This window comes from Bombus affinis, chromosome 15, assembly GCF_024516045.1.
Source record: "Bombus affinis isolate iyBomAffi1 chromosome 15, iyBomAffi1.2, whole genome shotgun sequence".
NCBI classification, from domain to species: domain Eukaryota; kingdom Metazoa; phylum Arthropoda; class Insecta; order Hymenoptera; family Apidae; genus Bombus; species Bombus affinis.
In genome coordinates, this window is record NC_066358.1 from 3,866,699 (window position 1) to 3,891,769 (window position 25,071).

The window sequence follows — 25,071 nt, forward strand, 5'->3', positions numbered from 1 at the left end:
AAACAAAATAATGATGTTAAGGTTCCAAACAATTGAAACGTCTGTATTGTTCTCTGGATTTTATTCTTTCGCTGGAAAAATCGTGAACGATGATTAAAAGCGAAATGAGAATTAGGTTAGTTCTTGTTGAAAAAGTTCGTCGTTCGAAATATTCGTTTGTCGTAACATAAGCGGAAATTATATCAAAGGTTATTGTCTCGGTTTTTGGAAAATAATAACGTACATATAAATACGGTGAAATAATAACTGTTATAAGTACAGAGGAATGGCTTTGAAAATGAATATTTCGCTTTTATGATAACATTGCATTTTACGCGATAGTGACGTACTAAGAAAATCTATGAATGTTAGGGTCGGTATTAACATCAAAATGCACGGTATTATATCTACGATAAAATTAACTACGTGTTGATACATTCTTGTCTGCGGTTATTAAGCTAGTATCTTCGTACAGTGACTGCCAAAATTTGATGCCAAAATGTAATTTTATTACATCATTTAGAACGCCTGCTGAATTGTATAAAATTGCTCAAAACTACCATAGAAATTATCTGAAATATTTTTACAACAAGAATTTTACTAATGTATAATTTTTAACCTGAAGTAAAATTACGTTCTAGCCTGAAACCATTGGCAGCCGATTGAGGTTAGGTTGGAGTTAGGTTGAGGTTAGGTTGGAGTTAGGTTGAGGTTAGGTTGGGCAACACAAGAAATAACGAAACGTACGAGAAATTTATTTATGAATATCCAGATCCTTCGAACCGAATTCTTATTCAGAGTAAGGGATAAATGATAATTTTCGCAGTTTGAACACCTAAGGAATAAATTATATAAATATACGATCTTTCAAATAAGCACCGTAGGCAAAATCCAATGGTCCATATATCCCACTCTCATAGAAGGTCTCGCGATTGTTAAAAAGTTCATTAAAACGCGGGCAAAGTGTGACGTATCACACGGAATTGTCCGGCGTGTCTTTGTCTCGCGAGAATAAAGTACCCTCGAAACTGCAGGAACCGAACAGGATTGTTTCGCGGACGAAAACGAGCAAAATGTAACAGGACTATTGTCTGCGCGCGTTACAGTTCACCCAGCGAAAGAGTCTCGCTATTTTTCATTCTGGAATTTTAGCAGCACCATGAACAGGAAATCCGACGAAACTGTCCCTGCGGTCAAAATCTGACTTGCACGTTTTTTCGCCAATTTTACTATGCCCTTCTCTTTTATTTGCAAAAAAATCGAATTTTCATGATTCACGATTTAGATATAGACCGCTGCACGACAATATTCGCGCGACTATCATATCGTACGATATTATTACAACGTATCCTACAATATAGAATATCGCAACGAAACTCATTTTGATTAAAATAAGAGAATCGTATTGTTGAAATATACGGGATTATCGTTTCCTGTCGTTAGAAATAAATACCTAGATAATCGTAAATAACGAAATATCTATAAAATTATCAGCTACCTTGACGCTCTTCCCTACCACTGTTCAACACTTTCCAAGGAAACCTTCGTTGCAAGAAAGGGCGAAAGAAAGAATTTCATACCTCTGGATCCTAGCGTACGCTTTTTTTCCGGAATTCGCACGAGCATGAGTCAGTGTAAGGAACCGCGACTGCGGTTTACGTGCGATAGAAAGTCGCGGGAGCGTGTCTGGCCGCGTGGGTGCCGGAGCTTGCATAACGCACAATATCAACGAGCAGACAAAGACCGAAATATTTCGATATTGGCGAACGAATCGGAATCTGCCGGTGAAACCGGCGAGGGGAATAGAAACGATCCTCGGTAACGTTCCTGCAGGGCGTGCATCGAACCGCATCATCTTCTAACCGTATCGCGGCCGTTGCACCCGGATTTTAATATTAGAATGCTCACGATAATGATAGGGCCCTCGAAATAACGTCCGCGATCGGTTTCGACGTCAATTATTACGGCTGAATATTTGCACAACGAAATTGATACTCTCGTCGTCGAAACGTGACGCGTGATTTCACGCGGTTCGATCGAGGTCGTTGAACTACATACAAGCACATTCGTGCGTTTCCAATTCGTAGATTCGTTGCGTCGCGTCGTCGCTACAGTCAACCCTCTCCATATGCGAATTTGAAAGATTGCTAACTAAGATCGCGGATGCGCGACTCTACACTGTCTCGTGAAATGTATGGCGCCGTTTCCAAGATTGCGCCCGGAATTTATGGACGGATACTTTTTCAAACGAAATGATGCACGACGAACGTAGCTTTTGACCGGGAAATTTGATGCATCCGATGTATCGCGCAGCAAAGTTTCCACAGTTACAGATGCAAAAGCGGTTGATGCGTTAGATGTTTGGAAAAAAATGATGACATCGAAATTGGTTTCTCGTGACTTTCAATCTTGGTTACACCGTGCGACGATTAAGCTGTCAGACTGGTTTTAATACTTTTAAAGCAAATTTCTTCATTTCGAATGCTCTATATTTTTGTACGTGTTTTGGACAACCACGCAATCTGTATATGTACTTTATCGTCGTATTATAGTCATATTTTACGCTCTTACTTTATCAAAGGTCTCGGCTACATCCGATTCTTCCGGCTGCGACCTTTGTCGATTTTGCCCCAATTATGTTCTTATCCTTGGTAATTATTTGGGACAACACTGATTACCGTAATGTCCAAAATATTCAGTGCTCGATGTGATGTAATCCAGATGATATCGTGCAACTTCTGAGGTACCAAGATTTAGCTAACGTTTATGATAAACTGACGTCAGCGTTGCTTAATCAATTCCGATATCCCGTACGCCGATATCGTCGATAATGAAATTATGGGAGAAGGTTTGGAATATCGACTATAGGACGCTACGAAAATAGTCACTTGACCCTGTGATATCGCTCAGATGAGCGACCTTGTGCCGGATAAATAATCAAACTTAAGTCTGATTAACGAATTAAATCGCAATAGCTCAACCTGGTAGTTGATTAGGAAATAAATAAACAAATATGGAAAATAACCCTTTTAATTTTTACATCCTCCAAGGATAAACTATTGAGACAAGTATGGATATACACTGATTGCAGATAATTGACTATGTCAGTAATTATGTGATTTCTTATGTAAGTTTACGACGAGTAACATATAACCGGTATGCGTGTTCTGAATAATTAGGACGACGCAACGTGATCGCTGTGATTATTATAATCGTGTTTAACTTCCAAAAAAGTTCGAAATATCGACTTTCTCTAATATTCAAATATTTTTGTAAACGCCTGTATACACGTTCCATAATTCCGTTTAGCGGCGAGGGAATAAAGCGTCGACAATCAATTAAAGGTGAACGGTAAGAGGAAAATAATAACGAAACTTCTTGCTCTTAGTTTGAATAAAATAACCGAGACCAATAGCTAACCTGTTCAACTAGCATTATAGTTGCGTTAGCCAACTATTTTGGTCAATTAACTGTTTTAGGCAGGAAACCGTTTTAGTTAGTGAGCCGCTTCATTCGGTTAAGTGGTAAAATCCGTTACCCTTGTTCACCGGTCATATCCACAGGCAATTTTGGTTCCTTTAACTGACCAAAATTGAGCGGTATCAAAATTTCTCTAATTTGAAAAGTAATTATAACGTTTGAAGCTTGGTGCAATTTACAAATTAGATGCTCGTCCATGAAGAAAAGTACAACGGAACCGCATCCTGACACTTATTCAGCGATCTTTTAAAACCACGAAGCGAGTTATGGAAAAAATCGAGATAAATGCGGAAGATAGGAACAAAAAGGTTTTTTTTCCTGCTTACCAAATAAAGCTCGTTAACTCGAGTCGGTCGAACGGTTAGGTGATCTTCTTAACGAGCTGAACGAACCACATCACTATCTACGTGTTTCTTTCCTATGTACCCAGAGTTTTGGAATCATCCGGCTGAGGCAATCCTCTGAGCAACAGAGTGTAAGGGACAACTCGAACCAAAGAAGTGATTTTGTAAAGAGACCTGATCCACGCGACTCTTACGAATATGTAACATCTTCTCGGACCCCATAGCTAATGATACCGACTCTTTTGAACCCGCAGAGGACAGGGGAAAAGGCAAAGTGGATTTCCTGGTGAGAGGAAAGCGCAAAGCCAGACACGTTCTACCTTTGTTTCGCTTTGTAGCAACGTGTTAAACTTGCATTTAATCGCCATCACCTGCTGCTTCTCGATGTGTGTAAAATAATATGTATAATTAATGGATTCGTAAGGAAAACGAGCCGTGTTCACGTTTGTCGTTGTTGCAAGAAATCAAAAGAATCTCTCGTCGATATGTTTGAATTCTTTTTAACGAAATATTCACCATGCTGCGCGGTTGCTACGAGTCTATCTGTAACTTGACCGTCACTTGATTTACAAAATGCTATTCATCGATAAATCTTTTTTTCTATTTTCAGTCGCGAACAGAGTGAATCAGAGACGCGTCATTCTTTTTTACGTGGTAGAGCGCAAGTACAATGGTAGACGTTATTCCTCGTTTTATTGCACTTTAAGGTGAATGGAATTCTTCTACAGAGAAGAGGCCGCAGTGGAGAACGGCAGGAGACGGGGAGGAAAGAGAAGTGTCGAAGGAGGACGAAGGAAATCTCGGTCTTGCCACAGCCAGCAGAGTCCTGGCTTTCCTTCGAATTCCTTCTAGCAAATGGAGCATAAATTACGACAGATCTTAGGCATTCTGTCTTCTTTTTTTTTTCAGAAAAGAACCATGTAATGTATCGTGTATCAATCATTTCGTATGTTTTCGTGTTCGACTTTGATTGACAAATTTCGTGTTGAATAGTCGGTCGAATGATGTTATAAAGAAGACATATAATGCAATAAAATTTCAGTTAAAACGATAATTATTACTATTTCGACCAATGTACAAACAACGAATAGTTTTCGATCTACACAAAATATCATCGACCGTTCTAACATGTACTTTCAATGTACTTGACTCTTAGAAGACACGACGTTTATAAGAAAGCTCGTCAGCTGGCAACAGTCGAAACGCGGTATGACAAAGCTGTAAATTCCGCTGAGTGGATTCTACGGAATACACGCAACAGTGCAAATTAGCAAGAACTCGCGCAACGTGTCGTAAATGCAAATTGGAACGATTACCGAGATCGTCGCCGTTTTGAAAACGAATATCATGGCGTTCTTGGAACGCGAGGCAAGAGGAGAATTTCACGGACCTCGGTGGGAACCTTGTACAATATCAAGGACCGATCTGAGAGGAATATCAATGTTTCATCAATCGTAAATGGGTCGAAACAACTCCCCCTCTTTGCCTCGTCTCCACCGAACTGGTGGAACAGACCGCCTTTTTCGTGCACCTGCCACGTCCACGGCGAAGCACCGTTATGCAGCACATACGAGGCACATCGGCTTGCATGAATCTCCGAGAAAGAACAAACGGGGGCCCGGACATGCCGATAACCCCAAAATTATTGCCAACTCTGGACCCCGAAATTTGCGGTCGACGAATTACCAGGGCCCTGAACCTAACACTTTCGGGTAATTCCCTACAGTTACATGGTTTTCTCTCGTAGATTGCCAACGAGAATGCAAGGCTCAGCTGTTTTCGACTGGCCGCAGAAAGAAATTTATAAAATTGTACGTGAGAAATTTTGTCCGTTCTTTCGGTGGTACTAGGACATGGATATTCCATTGAATTGCTCAGAATATCGTAAGTTCTATCAGAGGACAATATTCCTTGGTAAGAAAATCGTGAAACACATAGATCTATCTGTGCTACCTGTTAACAAAGCTATCCGGAGATTTATGTAATGCATTTATAGAGGAGAACGATAAATGTTCGCGTTTTAATTAGATTTTAATCGTGTTTTATAGCTTGAAACGTTAAAACAAAGAGATCTTTGAATTCCTACGCTTGAAATAATTTTGCTTGCCAATTAATTGCTATACAGCGGAAATGAACGCCGGGTCTATGAAAAGAGAACGCTTTATTACGAATAAAATCAGAATGCTATAGAGGTCCAAGTACGTTAAATTTCGTGTTACTTGATATTATGAAAATCAGATGTATAGTAATTATATAGAATAATAATCCAATTAGTATGTTGCAGCATACTATGACTTTATGTAGAAAATGCAACATTCGACTGGCTTTCGTTGGAATCGACGCATCGACACCTAGCCACGGCGATATAAACGGTATAGAATCTGTTCTTTATCCGAACCATCGAACAGAATCATTTTCGAGGAAGGAGAAAGCGAACGGTCGCGACAAGCGCTTCGCATTCAATGACCTCGGACCACGGCTCGATGCCAGCGCAGCGAATGACCTCCGACTGGTAAATAGTAAACAGATGTCAACTAAATTCATTCCAGAGACCAGATACTTGTTGGCGCCATCGTAAATTCGCAGACGAATTCGACATCGAGTCGTTCGAGTAACAAACGACCAATCATCCAATAAACCTAATTATATACAGAATATCACGCAAAAGTATCGCAACGTTTTTGCAAAATGCTACGAAATTTCATTCGTACCGTAACCAGACACATCTATCATGATCGTATCGATGCTTGAAAACAATCTGAAAATGTATATTAAAATTTCGAACATATATAATGTTTCGAGGCGTTGTAATTTACAATTTCAGATTGCTTATAGCACCTGAATAATCAAAGTGTAGTAAGTATAACGCGTAGAACTTCTGGAGCATCTTGTCAATCTAGAGTAATACGCAGTATGAATAGTAGAACACTTATAGTAGTTAGAATATCTGGAATAGCCTACAATTGGCTCGATGCTTAAAACATTTAGAATACCTAGAGTAGCCGGGGCAGAGTTCTTGAAACGCTAATGGTAAGCTCGTAGTGGTCGATTTAAAATAAATATTAGGTAGTTCGTCGCATAATAGAATTGTAAGAATGATTTAATAAAATGATGTGGACACCGCCGTCTATTTATCGGCAAGACGTATCTTAATCAAAAAGCTCGGAATAAACCGGATTTCATTGCTCCTAATTATTTATCGTGACTACGTATAATGAAATATTAAGACGCGGTTAAATTGATTTTTAAAGGCCAATACGCAATAATGAAATAGACATTTGTAATTTTCTGAGCTTCATGTGATGTATAAATAACAAAAAATTCCAAGTCTTGTAATAGACGATCTAAATCAATAATCCGGTGATTGGAGAAAAAAGTTATAATTACCACTACTAATTATATCGATTCATTATTGATTTGTCGACTTCGATAAAATGAACGCCAGTATAACTGTATGCTTATGTTAATGGAATATATATGTGCTACGTAGGAAACGTAGATATCTGAAACGTTTTACTGGTAACACTACGTGCGAACGTTGAATTATATGTAAATGATTCGAACTGAATGGCGGAGAAAATTAATGTCGCTTTTCCACAAACAAAACAATTTTATCGGTCGTATAATATCAGCTTTAGCTGTACGGTTGGTTTTACGATCAAAAAGGAATATTAATGTACGCGATATAATATCATAAATATTAATGTTAATATCAAAATTTCATTTCGAATTTATCGAACATTAATTATAGGGAGCCGGGTCTCGAAACGTGTTTTCTTTGAAAAGAAATACATTTCGAACGACCAAACACTTGCTTTTCGGCGTTCCGGTCGGACTTCGAAAAAGCCCGTTGAAAAAAATAAAACGGGACGCCTGGCTTTAAAAATGTTCAACTGACTGGCACCAAACAACGTGAGCGCTAGAATTCAGGACTTTGTACTCGTAACTACGCGTAAATATCCTTGAATGAATTATTGAATGAAATGAAATTCCACGTTAAAAAGACGAAGATCACTGTATAAGCACAGTCGAATTTGAATTTCAATTGTTGTTGAATTTTAAACCGGATAACAACGTTTATTATGAAAATGACTTTACTTAACCGATAGACGCGCAATCGTGCAGAAATGTAAGCTATCTTATTTGCATAACTGAACGTTATTATTAATAAAGACAGGATCTCAGTCTTTGTCATTTCAACCAATATAATCCACCAACGAGACGATACACGAGAATCTCTTAGATTTCTTAATTGTCCATTTCTAATCGATTTCTTCGTTTCATTACATATGTACTCGATTAATATTCCATTCTCGAGAAACAAATAGCTTGCTTCCATAACTTCATACATCGCGAGAAGATAACATAAATAATCGTATATTATCGTCACTTTATGGTACCTTTGAATTTATCGAGTTGATCGAGGTAGCTTTTAAGCGGCTAATGGAAAACTTTAGCAAATTTTGTCAATTACGCATCGTGTAATTGACAAAAACCAGCCGTATAATCCATACTGGTTGCATTTTGCGATGTACGTATATACATACGTGTACTGGCTACGTCCTCGAAAACTAGAATAGTTATGACTTATGTTATGTCGCGATAACGAAAAAAAGAAACTCTCAGGTAAGCGGATCGCACGATAGCTTACGTAATCTGACAAAAGCAACGCAGAGCATAATGTTGACTTGCCTATTTTGCTTCGGTTCGCGTTTTGGCAACGATTTCGCGGTCGTTTAAACTCGCTTATCTCTGATCAAGTTCGATCAACAGCTTCTCGATGGATCGTGAACGGGTGATAACGTCGACCGATTTATGGCTTTCTACAAGATACATGCACAAGAATCCGCCAGTTCTGGAGATGATCGCCTTTATTTCTAATTGTTATTTCTTCTGTTCAGCGCGTATGATAAACGGAGACTTATTCAATGAAATTTGAGAAGTTGCAAGCAACAGACCAATCGTCTATCTCAAGACGGTTTAACGGAAGAGTACTTGATCTTAAGACTGGTTAGACAGCGTACGAATCAACAAGTGCTGATAAGAGAATACTAAATATTTTCAAGATAAAACGTTTTAGACATGAAGTAACAACAACAAGTTCGTAATAATAATTTTGTACAACGTAGAATAGACAGCAAAGTACATAAATGATATTCGTTTTATTTTTGGATGAGAGAAAATTAATGTACTCCAAAATTAAATTTTAAAAATACTTGATAATGGAAAGCAGAAAATAAGCTATGGATAGGATATGAATATTAATGAATTTATGGAAAATTTATTCAAATAAAAACAAATTTTATTTAAATTTCAGTAAATGTAAAAATCTGCGGTATACGCATAATATGCAAAGGTATCTAAAGGATTAAATATAAATATTAAAATGGTAAGATAAATACCTATTTAGGTTCCATCTATTTAATTGCGCTGATAAAACTATGAATTTACATAATTATTCACAACTTATCTGCAACCGAATATATTCGATATATTAGTCAAGTGTCGTAAAATAAAAAATTTTCAATACTGAATATCGTATTGTATCATGACTCTGTTTTAACTATGAATGTTATTAACATATAATTAATATCCTATTATCAAGGACTGAATTTGCTATTCATCAACCCTGCCTTGAATCTCATGTATTATCCGAAAATATGTATAAGTTGGGAAGAATAGGCTCATTGAAATTCGACAGGAGCTGTCGAGGAATCTTTTTAACCTTTTTAATCCGCGAATCTTTCCATAGTTAGAATGGAGAAGATATTTATCGACTAAGTAAAAAGAAGAACGGTTCGTTATATTTATATATATGTACATACTAATAAAACTTCGTCTCGATATTAAGCTTATGAACACATTTTTGCTTCTCCTAATGACCGCTATGTCACATGATTTCTCGACTAACTCCAATTGTATTCTATCTATTAGCTATTGATATATTTCCAACTATCTATATTATTCATAGAAATAATATTTAGAACGCACAAAACTATGAAAAAGCACGTGTTTATATAACCATTGCGCGTTTCAGAGTATTAATACTTTATTGAATAAACATTTTTGTAGATTAATTTCACTATCATTGTAACTTTTGTAAAACGTGGGAAATGTATGAAAAAACGATGGAAATAATCCATGCAATATTCAGAAAGTTTTTTGATCCGAATGTAGTGTCAACCACGAAAAAAACACCTATGACACAAGGTTTTTTTGGTACTGTAGAGACAGAAGCGCGGGCTTCTCGGATCGAGGTGAAGTAGACGCGAAGTTCGAATGTTCGAAAGGTCGATCGCTAATGTAAACAGAAACAGCGTGTCGCGCGCGCGATGCCAGATAGGCCGCATGCATCGAACCAAAGTTAGTCTACGTAAACTCGACTCGTGGTTACGATTAATCGAGACGACAAAAATCATATAAACGAAAAATGTCCGTTAGGTGGACGATACTCACCTGAAGATCATGACAGCCGTTATCCCTGTGACTGGCAGCACGAATCACCCCTGCACGCCACCCCCACTCACTGATCTTATTCACCTTTAGCTTGGTGAAACCACTCACCGAGAGAAACCTCTTTCCCACGATCTCTTCGCGAAACTTGTACGCCATATTATGGATCGGCAACCGCGGCGTGTCGAATCCGCGAATTCGGATCGCCAGCCGGGTCTTCCAATCACCCTTTCTCCTCCTCTACTTCTCTATACGTCTACTTCTCCTTCTCACTTCTCTGTCTCTCTCTCCTTCTTCTATCCCTGTATATCTCGCTATCCTTCCCTCTCGCACTCTCGCACTCGCTTTCTCTCTCCCCCACGAACTGTGCCGTTCTCTTTTCCTCTATTCCGATCCTCCAGCGAGCGTGCCTCTCCCCCAAAAAAGAAAACCCCACGTAGCACTGAACCGTAGAGAAGAACAACCGAGCACCGATCACCACTTCGTTATTTTTCACCAAAGACACCAACAGCACAGTCACTCGGATCTGCTTCTCTCCTCGTGATCACGACGGGCCAGCAAACAACAGGGCCATGAGGCGCGCACGATCCTCTTCTCCTTTCTCCTCTTTTCTTCTCTCTTCCTTGGACGGTCGGCCACCACCAGCAGCAGCCACTCCTTGCTCCTACATACGTGCGTCTGGACACTGGACACCGTATCACCGAAAACGTCTTGGCGACCGTTCCGATATACCACTTTCCTCTTCTCGACACCTTGTCGTCGTCCTCGTCGTCCTCGTCGTCCTCGTCCTCGTCCTCGTCCTCGTCCTCGTCGTTGTCGTCGTCGTTCTCCTTTCCTTCTTTTTTCCTTTTCCTCCGTCGCGCACCACGCAGCCGATCTTTCTTCCCTTTTACAGTCCGCTCCACCTGCGCGCCCGTAGTCCTCGTTGTCGTCGTCTCCCCGATGATGTCCCCCGCGCCGACAGGATTTCGCCTGCTTTCGCCACGTCCAGGACACGGAACGAGAGGCACTTTAAACTTCCGGCCGCACACCGTGTATACTGGACACACACTGCTCGGTTGACGGTAACGGCGGCAGCGCGGTAACCAAGCACTCCGAACGGTACCAGTGTGAACGTGAGAGTGACACACACATGACCGGCCAGTGATATCGCGTAGCGCGCACTGCGGGCGGACGGCAGGGAGGCACGGCTCCTTCCCGCGACTCCTGCCTCCTACCCCGCTTCACGGTTCGACCTCCCGCCATCGTCCTCTACCCTCGAACACCCCAGGCCCCCGCCTGCTCCGACGTTCGCGCCGACGCCTTCCCTCCGCCCCGCCATCCTCCTCGCGGCCAAGCAGCCGTGCCGCGCGCTATGCCGCACCGCGCCGCGTCGCCACCGATACTCTCTCTCCCCACCACTAACTATTCTTCCCCTTTTAGCCACATCTCACCCTTCCCTCCCGTTCCCATCATCTCATCTATACAGTTTTCTTCTCTTCTCTTCTCTTCTCTTCTCATCTCTTCTCTTCTCTTCTCTTCTCCTCTCTTCTCTTCTCATCTCTTCTCCTCTCTTCTCTTCTCTTCTCTTCTCTTCTCTTCTCTTCTCTTCTCTTCTCTTCTCTTCTCTTCTCTTCTCTTCTCTTCTCTCCTCTTTTCTTCTCTTCTCTTCTCTTCTCTTCTCTTCTCTTTTATTCTCCTTTCTTCTCTTCTCTTCTTTTCTCTTCTTTTCTCTTCTCTTGTCTTCTTTACGCTTTTCGTTCCTTTCCTACATTCCTCTCCTCTTATCTTCTCTTTACTTCTTTCCTCTTCCCGTCTTTTCTCTTCTCTTCGCTTCTCTTATCTCATCTCTTTTCTCTTCGCTTTAGAGTCGCGCAGCGGCAAAGTTCTTTCGCATTGCTACAACTCATGGCACGAGCATGAAGTGAAGAGAACTCTAGGGCCGTAACACCAACCGCGAACGAAACTCGTGAGTCCGTGTTTTTGGCGGGGTGGGGTAAAATGTCAACTGAAGGATCGCATTATGGGAGCAGGCTCTGCGGTTAAGGTACCTTCTCCTGTTGCTACTTGCACTTGTAAAAAAATGCAATAAAACTTTTTTAATATTCCATTTTGCTGTTATTTTTATGAAGTTTGTTTCCCAAAAAACGAACTGATACGTGTGTAGTGTGTTATAAATCACAACACGCGTCACTATTCTTGACACGAACAAATTGCTGTCTCGTCGATCTTTGCCACTCGATTTATTTGTTTGTACAGGACTGGTGGTCTGGGAAATGTTCCTCTACATTAGAGCTTCATTCCTCTGTATCTTTGCAAACATGGCATTACTCCGTTCTTTAACGATGATTAATTACGAGTATCACGTGGTATATTCTTTTTCCTCTTACTGGAAAACGTAAATTTGGTACGTTGTAAGACACTTTGATGGTAGATTAAAGTTGGATATCCATCGATTAAATTAAACAGTTACTCCCATTATTGATGTATACGTTATTCAAAATTTATATTCTCTTTTTTATTCTGACGGTGCTTCATCCTCGTTTTAGAAAAAATAAATGAAAATTCTTTAGACTTTCTTTGGCTTCGATATAATAATAAATTAAATTCCCCGCTAGAGAAAGATGTTAAGAGATACCTACTGTTTGTACAGCCCTGCGGTCACGTGACGAAAACACGACGTGACGTCACACGCGCAGCAGCAGCCAGCTGCCAGTCCAACATGGTTGACCTGTGAGCAGTGGTGCTACAAACGGCCGTCCGCATTAATTGCTCGCTTCTTCCAATCGCGCGTACACCGTATATTGTTCAAAACCGTTAATATGATATCTTCGATCATCTCGCGACTCGTCATGTGAGTATTCAAACCTATAATAACCGAAATACGAGAAAGTAGTGTGAATAAGAAGTCAGCTGCGCCTGGATTCTCGCCATCATTAACTCAGGGTTGTTCGATTCTATTTGTCAATTTACACAGTTCAATTTCGTTTTTGACTCTTTCTTCTCCAGTGTACGATTTAATCATCCATCAATTTGTATTTTTACTTGACGCTTCGAAATGGAGATCGCGTAATAGCCTGAACGTCTAGTAGTCGTTACCCTTCTTTTCTCGCAACCCCTCTTTTAACAAAGAAATCGCAAAGGGTGTCTCGTTGACGTGGTCATGTAATGCGAATAAGATCAGAGGTGCAGTGTTCCAGTGAAAAGTTACACGACCATTCACGAATCTGCCTTGACGTGGAGAAATTATGTCATCGCGTCGTCGCAACACGGCTCGAAGAAAGATTTCCATGTTTGGTTACAAGTTCTACAACGACGTCTAACCGATTGCCATCCTATTTGAAAATCGTCCTAGTTACTCGAACGAGATATCGATTCATCGGTGAAATTAATTCATGGCGATATCGATCCCCCTGTATCGGAGCATTTCGAAAATTTTGATCGCAAAAGGTAAGAGAAAATTTTCTCCACACTCTCATATTAGAGATACGAACGATAAACAAAAAATTCTACGCTCGAGGAGGACGTGACGACTTTAATTATACGTAAAGTTTCAATTGAAAGGAACCTATCGCAATCGACTAAATTTGCGCATAGCAAGATGAATATCATAGAGAAGTTCACATGCTGCGAAAGTACGTAATCTTGTCGCAATAGCCCTATGTATGCATGTAATGGAAACCTAACCTAACCATTAACTTTTTAGTCCCAACAGCAGGAGCTCCTCCTCCCCTCCATTCCGAACGTACACTCATAACGTTACACCTTGCGCATAAAAGTTTACTTAGTATTTAGAATTAAATCTATATATAAACATTCCTGAAGAAATCAAAATATATTTATAATTGAACATCGTGGAAATTGATACTACTTGAAGTATAAATTATTGGAGTTGCTGTGAAATTTAATTCTGTTAGGCAATCGATTAAATCGTTTCGATTTTTCGTATTTACAAGCTGGTCTAAAACTACGATAGAACTTGTTTAAACGCGTTTGGACGTGTTCCACGGTCCGAATCGACGCTCTTACATCCTCCTGGTCTTTATTGTCCGTACCCATTTCTGCATACCGAATGTTTAAAAATAGTCAGATACGTTCGAAGGAGGACAAAAGACCCTTATTGTCAGTCAAATGGTGAAGAATCATAGCGCGGAGCCTATTGTGATTTACCGGATATTGTTTTCAATACCATCAACTGATTAAATACGTACTATATATTGTGCGTCACAAAGAGATACTAATATTAACATATTTATCTTATCTACGAAGAATTATGTATACTTCGTTAATCTGTTCTCAGCTGTTCCGAGGTTTCTCTGGTTTTCCCAATAATTATTTTCACCACTGCTCGTGATCTTGAACTCTTACAAATTCGGGAACTTTTAAATATTCAACGAAGCATTTCAGCTCGAACTGATTTAAATTAGGAAACCTTGCAAACCGAAATGAGACATTTGTAATTCTTCCAAAAGTTATTTTTGCCATCGTCCTTTTATGAATTAGGAAATTTGGAAATATCCAACGAAACATTTCAAATAGAAAGAAATATTAAACTTGGAGTAGGTATAGAAAATTAGACAAAAGAGTGAAAATGAAGTGTGACGTTGCATCAGTTAAAGTGGAATCGCCGACGTCAATACAGAACGTTTTCGTGCGTGTATCTGAAAGCCGTCATCAAAGATGAACGTCTGACCGAGCATCAGCTGATTGGAAAGCTACGTCATAATGATGAGAACTTGGTACAGCATGGCGTTGTGCGTCCTCTCGTTAGGGAGCACGTTTTGTTGACGGCGTTAGTAAACGTACACCGTCGATAACACGTGTGCACGGTGATAGTCTTGCCGAGACATGACTCACGCTCGTCGCGCTTGACAATAAATTGAAACGAGTCGGAGAAACGCTGATCTCAGATCGAGCACAAGGCGAGCCTCTTAAAATTCGCCGATCCGACCGGTTATGCTTTCGAGTATCGTTCGATAGTACATAGGATCGATCTATCTGCTTAAAAAAAGAAAGTATTCGATAGCTTCTCCGGATTTCTTAGCGGAACTAGTAGGAATTGCAAGAATAGAGTATCGAAAAAGGAATTGTGCAATAAAGGAGCAGCGCGAAGATACCAGAAAGGAGATTCAAGTATAAAAGAAAAGATAACAAGGAATACGAAAAATAGAGAGGACATAAAAACAACCATAAAAAGAGAGAACAAGGAAATAAGAATATAGAAAGGAGGAAAGTTTTCACAAGTGAAGAAGATACATTAAAAGTTTCTTTAAATTCTTAGTGTATCTTTAGTCTTCCAAGAGGAATATATCCAATATATCTAAGAATAATAGCTTTACTTGGGATAGAGTAGTAAAAATTCTGAATTTGTACGGATAATATATTTCTTCTAGTAATATATTTGCTGGTATATCTATGGAGATACTGTAGGATCTTCATATAATCGTAAAAAGTTTAAACATTGCTTTAATATAGACGATATCCTTCCCATCCGTTTGAATTACGATAACAATGAGGTGGAATATAAAAAACAAAGTAACAAAGAGATTTCTACTATTTCTATGCGTTATGGCTGATTCATTGGTGTATCGCGATGTTCCTCGACAGATGTTTCGTTTCCCGATAATGTCACGGAGCGTTATCTCACTCTTATTACGTATATCGTTTAAGAAGTGTGACTCACGTATTCGATAGTCTTTGTGCACATCAAGCATTGTCTTTTTACCGCATTAAGAATACGCGAGTGCAGTTCCCTTTCACCTTTTCAACGTGTACTATCTTACGTGTTTACGAATACATATACACTAGTTTACGAAGGTATTCGAACATTTATCATGGGAAATATTTATGAATATGTATTACGTAAAAAATTAGTATATCGTAGGCAGTTGGTTTAAATATACAAGCAATGCTAAAAGCAATCCCATTAAGAATTGACGTCCATTAATATAACGAATATTTTACTGTTTAAATAATCTTGCGATGCGTGCAAAGTGCATGTTTGCGATAAATATCATGTAACTTCTACATACATTTTTGCGTTTATTTCAAACTTTATCAATGCGATCATGATAATATTTCCACATTGTAAATATCCGAATTGTTCGTTGGCATGTGTACCAACTACTAAAGACGTTCTTCTTCCCTTTATTTTTTATTTATACATCATTCTTAATCGATAAAATATTTTGTAAAAATAAACTCAACGAGTAAAGATAGATTCCACATGTTCGCATTAGCGACACGCTTGCGTCAAACTCTTTAAAAACTTTGGAAAGTGTCCAACGTTGAGGTCGTTTATTCGTAGCTGTACGTCGATATTGGAATGAAATTTTCAGAATAATTTTCTCACGACCGGTAACGTGTCTAAAAGTAATACGGCTCGATAGATCTTGGAGGAAAGGAAGTTTGCGGGCGGAAGGAAACGGGTAGTACACCAAGGGATGCTTTCTTGGTAGACCAGAGGAACGTGGTCGTTGGATCGATGCCCGGTTGGCAACAGGAGGGTGGTTCTGCCGGTGGTATATGAGCAAGGACGTTCGTGCGGCACCCTCGTTTCCTCTTTCTCCGCCCTTTTTCTCTCCTCCTTCTTCTCTTTTCTTCTCTTCTCTTCTCTTCAGGTCTCGTCTCTTTTCTTGCGGGTTCTCCCGTTACAGCTGTGCAGGGGTAGCACGATTCTCCAGCGGTTCGTCGTCAATCGATATTTCGTTTCAGAAAAGATCTCTGTATTAACCTTTCTGGTGTGTTGCGCGAGGCACAGGCGTTTCACAGTGAATCTCCGCCATCTAAACAGTCGTCAAGGGTGGCTGTTGCTTGTTTGTTTTTCCTTTTGCTTGCTCAAATACCGCTGGAGACGGTATCATTTGGCAGAAAATATTCCAACGTACGGTTACCAGCGTTCACTATTGGAAATTATTAGAATCGACACAACAATCTCACCGAAATGTATTGAAGCACGATGTGCTTGTTCCTAGCGTTGCTAAACGAAAACCGTGTCTCGGTGAAAAGTGAAACGGGAACACGCGCAACGATTAATTTCGTAAATCCTATAGCAACCAGGTCGAGATAAAACCTACCGACTGACTCTCTTTCTTCTTCTGTCGACACCTGCGCGCACACTCTCATTCTATTTACCTAGCTTCCTCTCCGTTTCGTTCCATGACCTATATTTTCGATGTTGCTGAAAGGTATCTCATTTTCTATGGATGCAGGCATTGCTCCGGTTGCTGTGCCCGTTGTCGACCACCGACTCCAACGCGAAACACTGCCGTTTCTTCGTGGCTGTTGATTCTATTTACATAGAATCGCGTTTGGAAGTATTACTCGTTGTGACCTGCTTCTATGAAAAGAAGAAAACCGAAAATTTCGAATTAAAAACTATTGCTTCGCGGTAGTATTGATCGTTGGACTCGTACGTTCTTAAACGATACTTCAGAGGCTAAATTAAATTCCAATTGTTTAATTGCGTTCATAAAAATTCGTAGTCTGATTATCACTGTTTCCTTGCTTTCTAATTTTACAGCTCGATCAGCGTAACTTCTGTTTCATAAATCTGATTATGACTTACATCATACGGATGGAACCATTTAATCACTACGTTCGCACATAATCGAGTAATTATTATTATCTTATCGTATATTTTCGACGCGATCTCCCAACTTGTTTCTTCGTCGAGGTGACAATCGTCGAGGCGGCTTTCCACGATTTAGAACGACGATAGTTTCTTCAACTGTTGGAGGTAGACATCGCGTGATTCTGGCGTTGTTACACCGCGTTCGGCTGAGCGTACGAGACGCGGTGGCTCGACCATGAGAAATTCGCGTAAAGGGGCCTCGAGTATTTCAAAAGGCTGCCTACGACTGGAAGGGAAAAAAAGAGAAAACGTCGCATAGAGCAGGAAAGAAGTTACGTCGGTGTTGCGGTAATATGGTCGGGTACTTAGGATCCTCCAGCACGTGACGTCATTGCACTCGTTAGAATAATTAAGAATTCCATTCGCTAATTACGATGCGGTTCGTTCACCGCACTTTTCCATCCTATTGCGAGGCTTCCACCATATACCGCTGGATTAACGCAAAATTTCTAACTGACCAGCGAGATAGAACCGCTTTTTCGTCATTAAAAAAAAAAAGTAACTTGAAATCAGAAGAGATAGCCATCAAAAGAGATGACCAGAAAAAAATGGAATTGCCTCTTATGATGGTTCTTAATGGGTTAAATCTCAACACAGATCCGCGCCTTTTCGGAAACTCCACGGCTCGAATATCGTTAAACACCAGGCTGTAAGCTCTGAAAATGGCTTTCGTGCTCTCGGAAACAAAATGAGAGGCACGCGTCGGCTCGATCGGTGGAAATGTTATCGCAGTTGCGCGCCAACGATTCCCCGGAGTACCGATAGATGATAGCGTTCGCGGGTCGAAGGGAATGTCGAAGCTCGCGCCGGTAGATAACAAGTTCGTGCTCCTCTCCTTCCACGTTTCGGTTTCCCCGCTTCTTCCCGAGCACAGTACCTCGAACAGCTCTAGAGAAAGAGAGAGAGAGAGGGCTCCGTTTTGATTTACACCCTCCTTTTTCCCGCCCTCGTATATAATTACGCCATTTTCTCGCAGACCAGGCCATATTTCTTCGTCCCTGGAGACGCGCCAAGGAGCAAAAGTGCACGTCACGGGGGTGTGGTAAAGAGCACGAGACTCGTCGAGCCCGAGAAGGGTGGCGCGGCCAGAAACGAAAGCATCGTGCCATGCCAGGGTGATGACCCTTTGGGCGTACCCTAAGACCTTACGCTCCTGGTATCGTCGCGATATCCTCCTTTCTTGCCTCTCTGCTCTTTCATCCCGCCCCTACCTCTACCTTGTCCCTTCTTCTTCTATGTCTTTTTTTTTTCTCCACCGAACACTCCCTCTTGTCTTTTTATCCGTTTTCTGGATAGGTGGGTGGCTAGTGGCCATACTCGAGCAAGCTAGATGACCGTAGGGGAACAGAATTGGAACGACGCACTGGAATGCGAGCCTGAACCCGAAGGTTTTTCTCTCTTGCTTTGTTCCCGATCTCGATATTAGAGGCACACGTGAGATAATTTCTCACTTCCATCTCTTCTTCCTTCTTTTCTTGTCTTCTGCTGTATCTTGACAGATAGAACTTTGATCGAACCTCGGTCTCTTCTCAGAAAAATTATTTCTTTCCGTGTTTTCTGACGTCTGTATCTCTTTAACACGCGCGGATTGCCTCGAGTCGAAATTCCAATATACTGGGAATTCGTATTGGAGAAATGTGTAATGTCTTCTCACATTTTCCAATGGTTTTGTATTTCTACAGATTTCATATTTTCGAAACACCGCTGGTTCATACGGATCAAGGATTTGGGAATGCTGGAAATTCTTATTAGAGAAATAATTTTGGTGCGAGGTCAAAAGACGCGAGCCACACTGTGTTTTCCATAAATCTTGAAATACGAAGTCGCATTAATACAGCTCTTTCTTAAATCTTTTCGCGGGATGCAGATTCGTAAACGTCTCGGCATATGCAAGCTGTGGACTGGCGCGCTTGAGAAAGTTCAGACTCGACGCACTGCGTGGGAGGTCCGCGATTCATCCGCGATGTTTGTGGATCTTTTATAGCATGGATTTCCCAACATCTCCGCCGTAGACCAGCACCATGTGCCTGCAGAAAGTTTGCAGCCAATGCCCTTTATCGTAAACCAACGCATTCGATTTTCCTGAAAAAAAGACGTTAAGAATTTTTCGTGACCTAAATCGATCGAAACAGATTATCGGAATAAGAATTTCATCGTTGTCCTCGATTAGATCGCGTATTCTTGAGAATCTGATATTTCTTCTTTAAATAACACCAAATAAATCAGTCATGCTTGCGCATTTCTCTCGGAATATTTTCGGTTTCGGGCACTGCAAAATCGTCTTTTTTCTCCCGTCTGGTATTTCTCCCTCTACGACACTCTACCCTTACTTTTAGTCGGTGTTTCTCGTTCTCTCCTAAGGAAGACGATGCGTCGTCGTTGTATTCGTCGGCCACTCTTCGCTGTTTAAATATAAACCCAAGCACAGAAGTGGCCAGCTTCCAGTTCGGGCGTCGCGACGCTCGTGGAACATACATCCGACACAAAGCTCGAGACTTTGAGTCTTGTCACACGTACATCTCGTGCGAGTAACACTGTGAGTTTCGTTCCCGCGAATTATTGCTTCGTCCCACGTTATTCTGGTTTATGATTGTACCGAGAGGAGCACTACTGAAACGATTTCGTCGATCCTTGATCGCATCCAGAATCGAGCCAACGAGTTCATCGACCAAGTCGTCCATTCAAAACGAATCGGTGAGAGCTGTAAAGTGTCGTCCTTGATGGGAAAGCTCGATCAACGAAATTAGGTAGAAAAGAGCCGAGTTTAAACGATGGAATGGTCCAGTCGTTAAAACAACCGACGCGAAATCTCTGGTTTAAGAGAGTTTAATTGAGATCGAAGTTTTTAATGTTCGAAACGGTTTATAAAGAGCGTGAAGTATCAAGGGAACGTTGAACGAAATTTTCAATCGGCTTTCAAAGTTGCCGTAGTTGGGAACTTTTCCAAAGGTTATCGAGCTCCCCACGGGAAGCAAGTCCAGCTGATAGCTTGGCTGAAATCATACACCATACTTCCACGATCGTCGAATCCTGGAGCAAAGGGTCGTTGATCCTCTTCGATATCTAAGTGTTAAAATCGAGGAATGTTTAAAAAGGATTCTGAAAAATCGACGATTCTTGCGTTGACGTTTCGACTTTGAGAAATAATACCGGCCGTCCAAATAATCTTAAATCGAACTACCATCAAAGTAGTTTCGTCTTTGCACCAAATTTCCAGATATTTTCTAATCTGGAAAGTCGTGGTTGTTCGCACGTGAACTCGAGTTCTCTCAGTCACCATTAATATTTGATCGAGTGAACGACGCTGCACATTCTATCGAAACCTATTCCGTGCTCCGATCAGGTCAAACTCTACGAGTTGGTCCTGTTTTCCCGGAGGTCGCCGAAACTCGACGATTGACTAATTCGTTCGCGAGAGGAATCACCGGTGCCATTCGTCTTTGTCAAGAGGAGCAACGAGATCCCGAAGGAGCGGTGGAAAAAAGTAGTCGGAGTGAGAGAAAAGAGCAAGAGGAGAAAGGAGGCGGCTGCAAGAAAGGAACCGCTTGTTCGACCGGTTGCTTAGAAAACGTTAGTTGAATCAGTCGGCTGGTCGTTACCCCGGAACAACTTTTGTCGGCACGGCGTGACAATAAAGAGACCGGACGAACGCGCGCCATCCAACCAACAACGCGACTTCTCCAGAGTAAAAAAGTTCGCGACTGGGTTGAGAGAAAGCGAATGCTGCCCTTAAGCAGTCAAAAATCTACGCGTAAAATGTGCAGCTCGTGAAATTCGATCGTGCCAGCGCTCTCTCCTACAGAATTTAAAACGTCAGCTTCCTTCAAGAAGAAAGTTGTCGCCTTTAAGCTTTTCAGACTGGAAAGCTCCGCCATCCAAGTTCCGGCCGCCCATCCAGGACCTTGTAAACTTCGTTCCAACTCTCGCTGTAAAAGTTTCCTAAAATAGCAAAAGAACGGACAGAGATATTCGCTTCAGAAAATCTCGAGAGAAGAAACCCTTATTAGCGGGAATCCAGTTCGTCGACGTTCTCCGTGCAGTTGCAGGCGAGTCTTTTTTTGCAGAGGAGCATTCGTGGGGATGCAAGCGGTTGTTCTTGGCCACTTTCTAATCCTCCGATCTGCGATTGCCGAGTTAATGAACGATCAGCTGGTGAACGGTCCGAGTGATTGAGGCCAATGTTGAATTCGTTACAGCGAAGAAGCTTATGCGTCGAAACTGCGGTTGACTTTCGACCGTCTTCTTAGACAGAACTTGTCGAGCTTTTATCGTCCATACGCAGCTTAAATCTTGTTAGGCTAATATCGGAGCGTATTAAACGAGAGGCAAGCTGAACCGAAAGGTTTCTATCGGATTTCGAGCGACAAATAACGTTCTGTATAGGGTCGATATCTTCCTGACTATAGGAATAGTTAACACGACTAGACAACATTTTCAACATTCACAATGACCTGCCCTTTGCCTCTGAAAAGTACATCGTCGGTGGCCGTGCCTATAGAGGCCTACCATTATACACGAAACATCCATTTGCCCATCTTCAAACGAGTAACCGTGGTGAACACTATATCCGTTACATTCTTACCTTCTCCCTTAAAAATTATATCGAAAACGCGAGAAAAATAGGACAAATTCGAGCCAATGTTTCTACCGAAAGCCGCGTCGTTTAACACTTTTCGACGTAAGAGAGTAAACAAAAATAACGTCGGTTGAGAACAGTTAGAACGTAAATATAGTCGTATAAATTTCCTTGATCTCGATTAATCGAAATAACACAGGGTGTCACGATTTCGACGAATACGACCGTTCGCGAATATGTATTTGTTTGCGAGGGAAAGGCAGAACGCGTAACGTAATTTGCGTAATTCGCGGAAAAATTAATTGCATAACTGGAAAATCGATACGTTGATTCGGTAGCTGTAAAATTACGAAGTGTTGGTAAATCGTTCGGAGGCGTTTTAATTTCATGAAAAATAATGCGCACACCGCCTCGCTAATGAGTTTCAGAAACTTTTTAAAAAGCATGCTGCGTACGAACGGAATAAAGTCGGCGAATTTTTTTTATAAGCGTATAATTATTTAACGTTTAGCTTAGGATTTTTCGCGAGTTCGCCAACACGTACAAATTCTGCGGCTGACTTTTTACATTTTTCAATTTTTATATAATTTCGAATAGTTACGGTTGCTGAATCAACGTCGCCTCCATGAAAACAGACAACCGATTAATCATTCGAAAACATCGCGTTGCGTAACGTAAACTAACGATATCCGAATACGTGTGACATTGATCAAAATGCTGATCGGTAAACAAGATTGTATAACATTGTAGATATTTCCAGCGCGGATGTGAAATTTCGAAGAACGTGATTCGAAATGAAGCTCGTTGAAATACATGGAAACGCGTACAGCATCATCCGAGATTGCAACTGCGGTGACACTGATCCAAAACTTGCTCGGCAAAATTGTACAACGTTGTAAATATTGCCAAGCGAAGTGTTTAGAATAGTCGGATTACGTTAATCCTTTCACCATGTAATAAAACGACGGCAGTCTACAACGAATGATTTCGAATACAATTGCATCGGGAATTTTAATTTTAGCTTTTCAATATTAGCTAAGTTCGAACGAATCGACGGTTATGATAATTCTTACTATTATAGTTGACAGTTTTCTCTCTCCTTTTACATTATGCAAGGATTAAGGCTCGTTGATCGATCGGCATGACTCTTTGACTCGATGGCGCCACGATTAATTTTTTATTCGTTTCCCGAATGATATTTGTGAATCGTTAATGACTAGACAATGCGTTCCTGGCAATGTGTAAAACAGAGCAATAAATCAATCATGGGGATAAACGAAAAGAGGGCAAACTCGTTTTTCTTTTTCAATGTATATTTTTAGATCTCCTTTCGTCCCTGACTTCCTTTTTCTATAACACAATACTTGGTCATCTAAATTCGTGAGCCTTCGACTTGATCGCGTCGGTGTTATGGATTACCCGCATAATTCTTTGTCGCGCCCATTCATCTTCGTAATTAAGCGACCGTTTACATGCGACGCAGCAGTATCTCACTTGTAAATCGTTGTCACGAAGGTGAAAGTTATTAAGCATTCTTGATAAAGGTAGCCGCGTTTGCAACACTCCTCGAAATTAGAAATACCAGATGAATCGCATCTCCACTCACGAATTCTCTTTAATTACGAAAGAAGGCTTGTAGCTTGATTAAAGAATCGACGTAATCCTTTCTACGTGAAGTTTTATTACACCGTTCGATTATCGTCTTCTGTGATTGCGGATACGAGAGCCTGGCTTTGTTTCGGGTCATTGTATTGTTAAAAGTAAGAAAGGCTATTGGTCTCGTCTAAAAGCGATCAGGCCAGCCAAGAAAGGAAATCATGCGCTAGAAACAAAGAATGGAAGCCTCGACGAATATCTTCTTTTTCTTCGAGCTTTGTCATCGCCTCCAAGGACGAGCTGGCAAGCCTCGTGGAATACCGCATCCACGGTATTCCGATGCAGTTTCAAAATTGTTCGGCCGAACAACACTTGGCGACTTTGGAAAAGTTCCAGAGACGCTCGACGAAAAAAGCTGAACCAACTCGACAACCATTTTTTTTTTTTTTTTCTACGATGTAAAACAGGAAGACTCTGTTGGGGTAAAAAGATTTACACCGAACACTTCCAGATTTTTGCCACCGAATCTTTATACGATCGCACCGACAGAATTGTCAGCTGAAAGTAGCTGAGTTTATTGAGGAAGTTATATTCTATCTTTTTTTTTTTTTATTGCACACGAATGTCTCTGTGTGTATTGCTCGATCGGGTTCTTAATCCGTTCGCTCTTAACTAAGCTACATTTTTAGCGAAACTACCGAGATTAAATCGTGGGATAAGGAAATCAAATTTTCTCGTTGGCTAAAAATGGTGCAATCCCGAAAGGATTAAAAAACATATGTGCAGTTTAGACTCGCTTAGCTTATCTATTTATAGCGGTTTGTATCTAGCTTATTCTACGCGTACGTCGCAGCGATATGTACCGATGGATCAGGTTGATGCTCCTTGTCCCCATCTCGAAATAACCGGACACGCCCTCGTTACGACGTTTTCGTACCTCGCTCATTAAAGCTGTAAACGAATCACACTGATTCGTTACCTATGCGCTTACCTTGCCACTCTATCCCACCGGTGGAAAGTTAATAGTCCGC

The 25,071-nt window shown here is 40.9% G+C and overlaps 1 protein-coding gene across 4 annotated transcripts in view; it reads right to left on the reverse strand.

Annotated features, from left to right (window-relative positions):
- Positions 1-11,411, reverse strand: part of LOC126924918 (probable JmjC domain-containing histone demethylation protein 2C) — a 227,900-nt gene extending 216,489 nt beyond the window's left edge. For 2 of the 4 annotated variants that reach the window (XM_050739906.1, XM_050739908.1), the window contains exon 1: positions 10,260-11,411. In XM_050739906.1, coding sequence (XP_050595863.1) covers positions 10,260-10,415 — 156 coding nt within the window. In that variant the 5' untranslated portion in view covers positions 10,416-11,411. The remainder of the gene's footprint in view (positions 1-10,259) is intronic. The other 2 variants (XM_050739907.1, XM_050739905.1) reach the window with 1 other exon arrangement.
- Between the last annotated feature and the right edge of the window lie 13,660 nt (positions 11,412-25,071).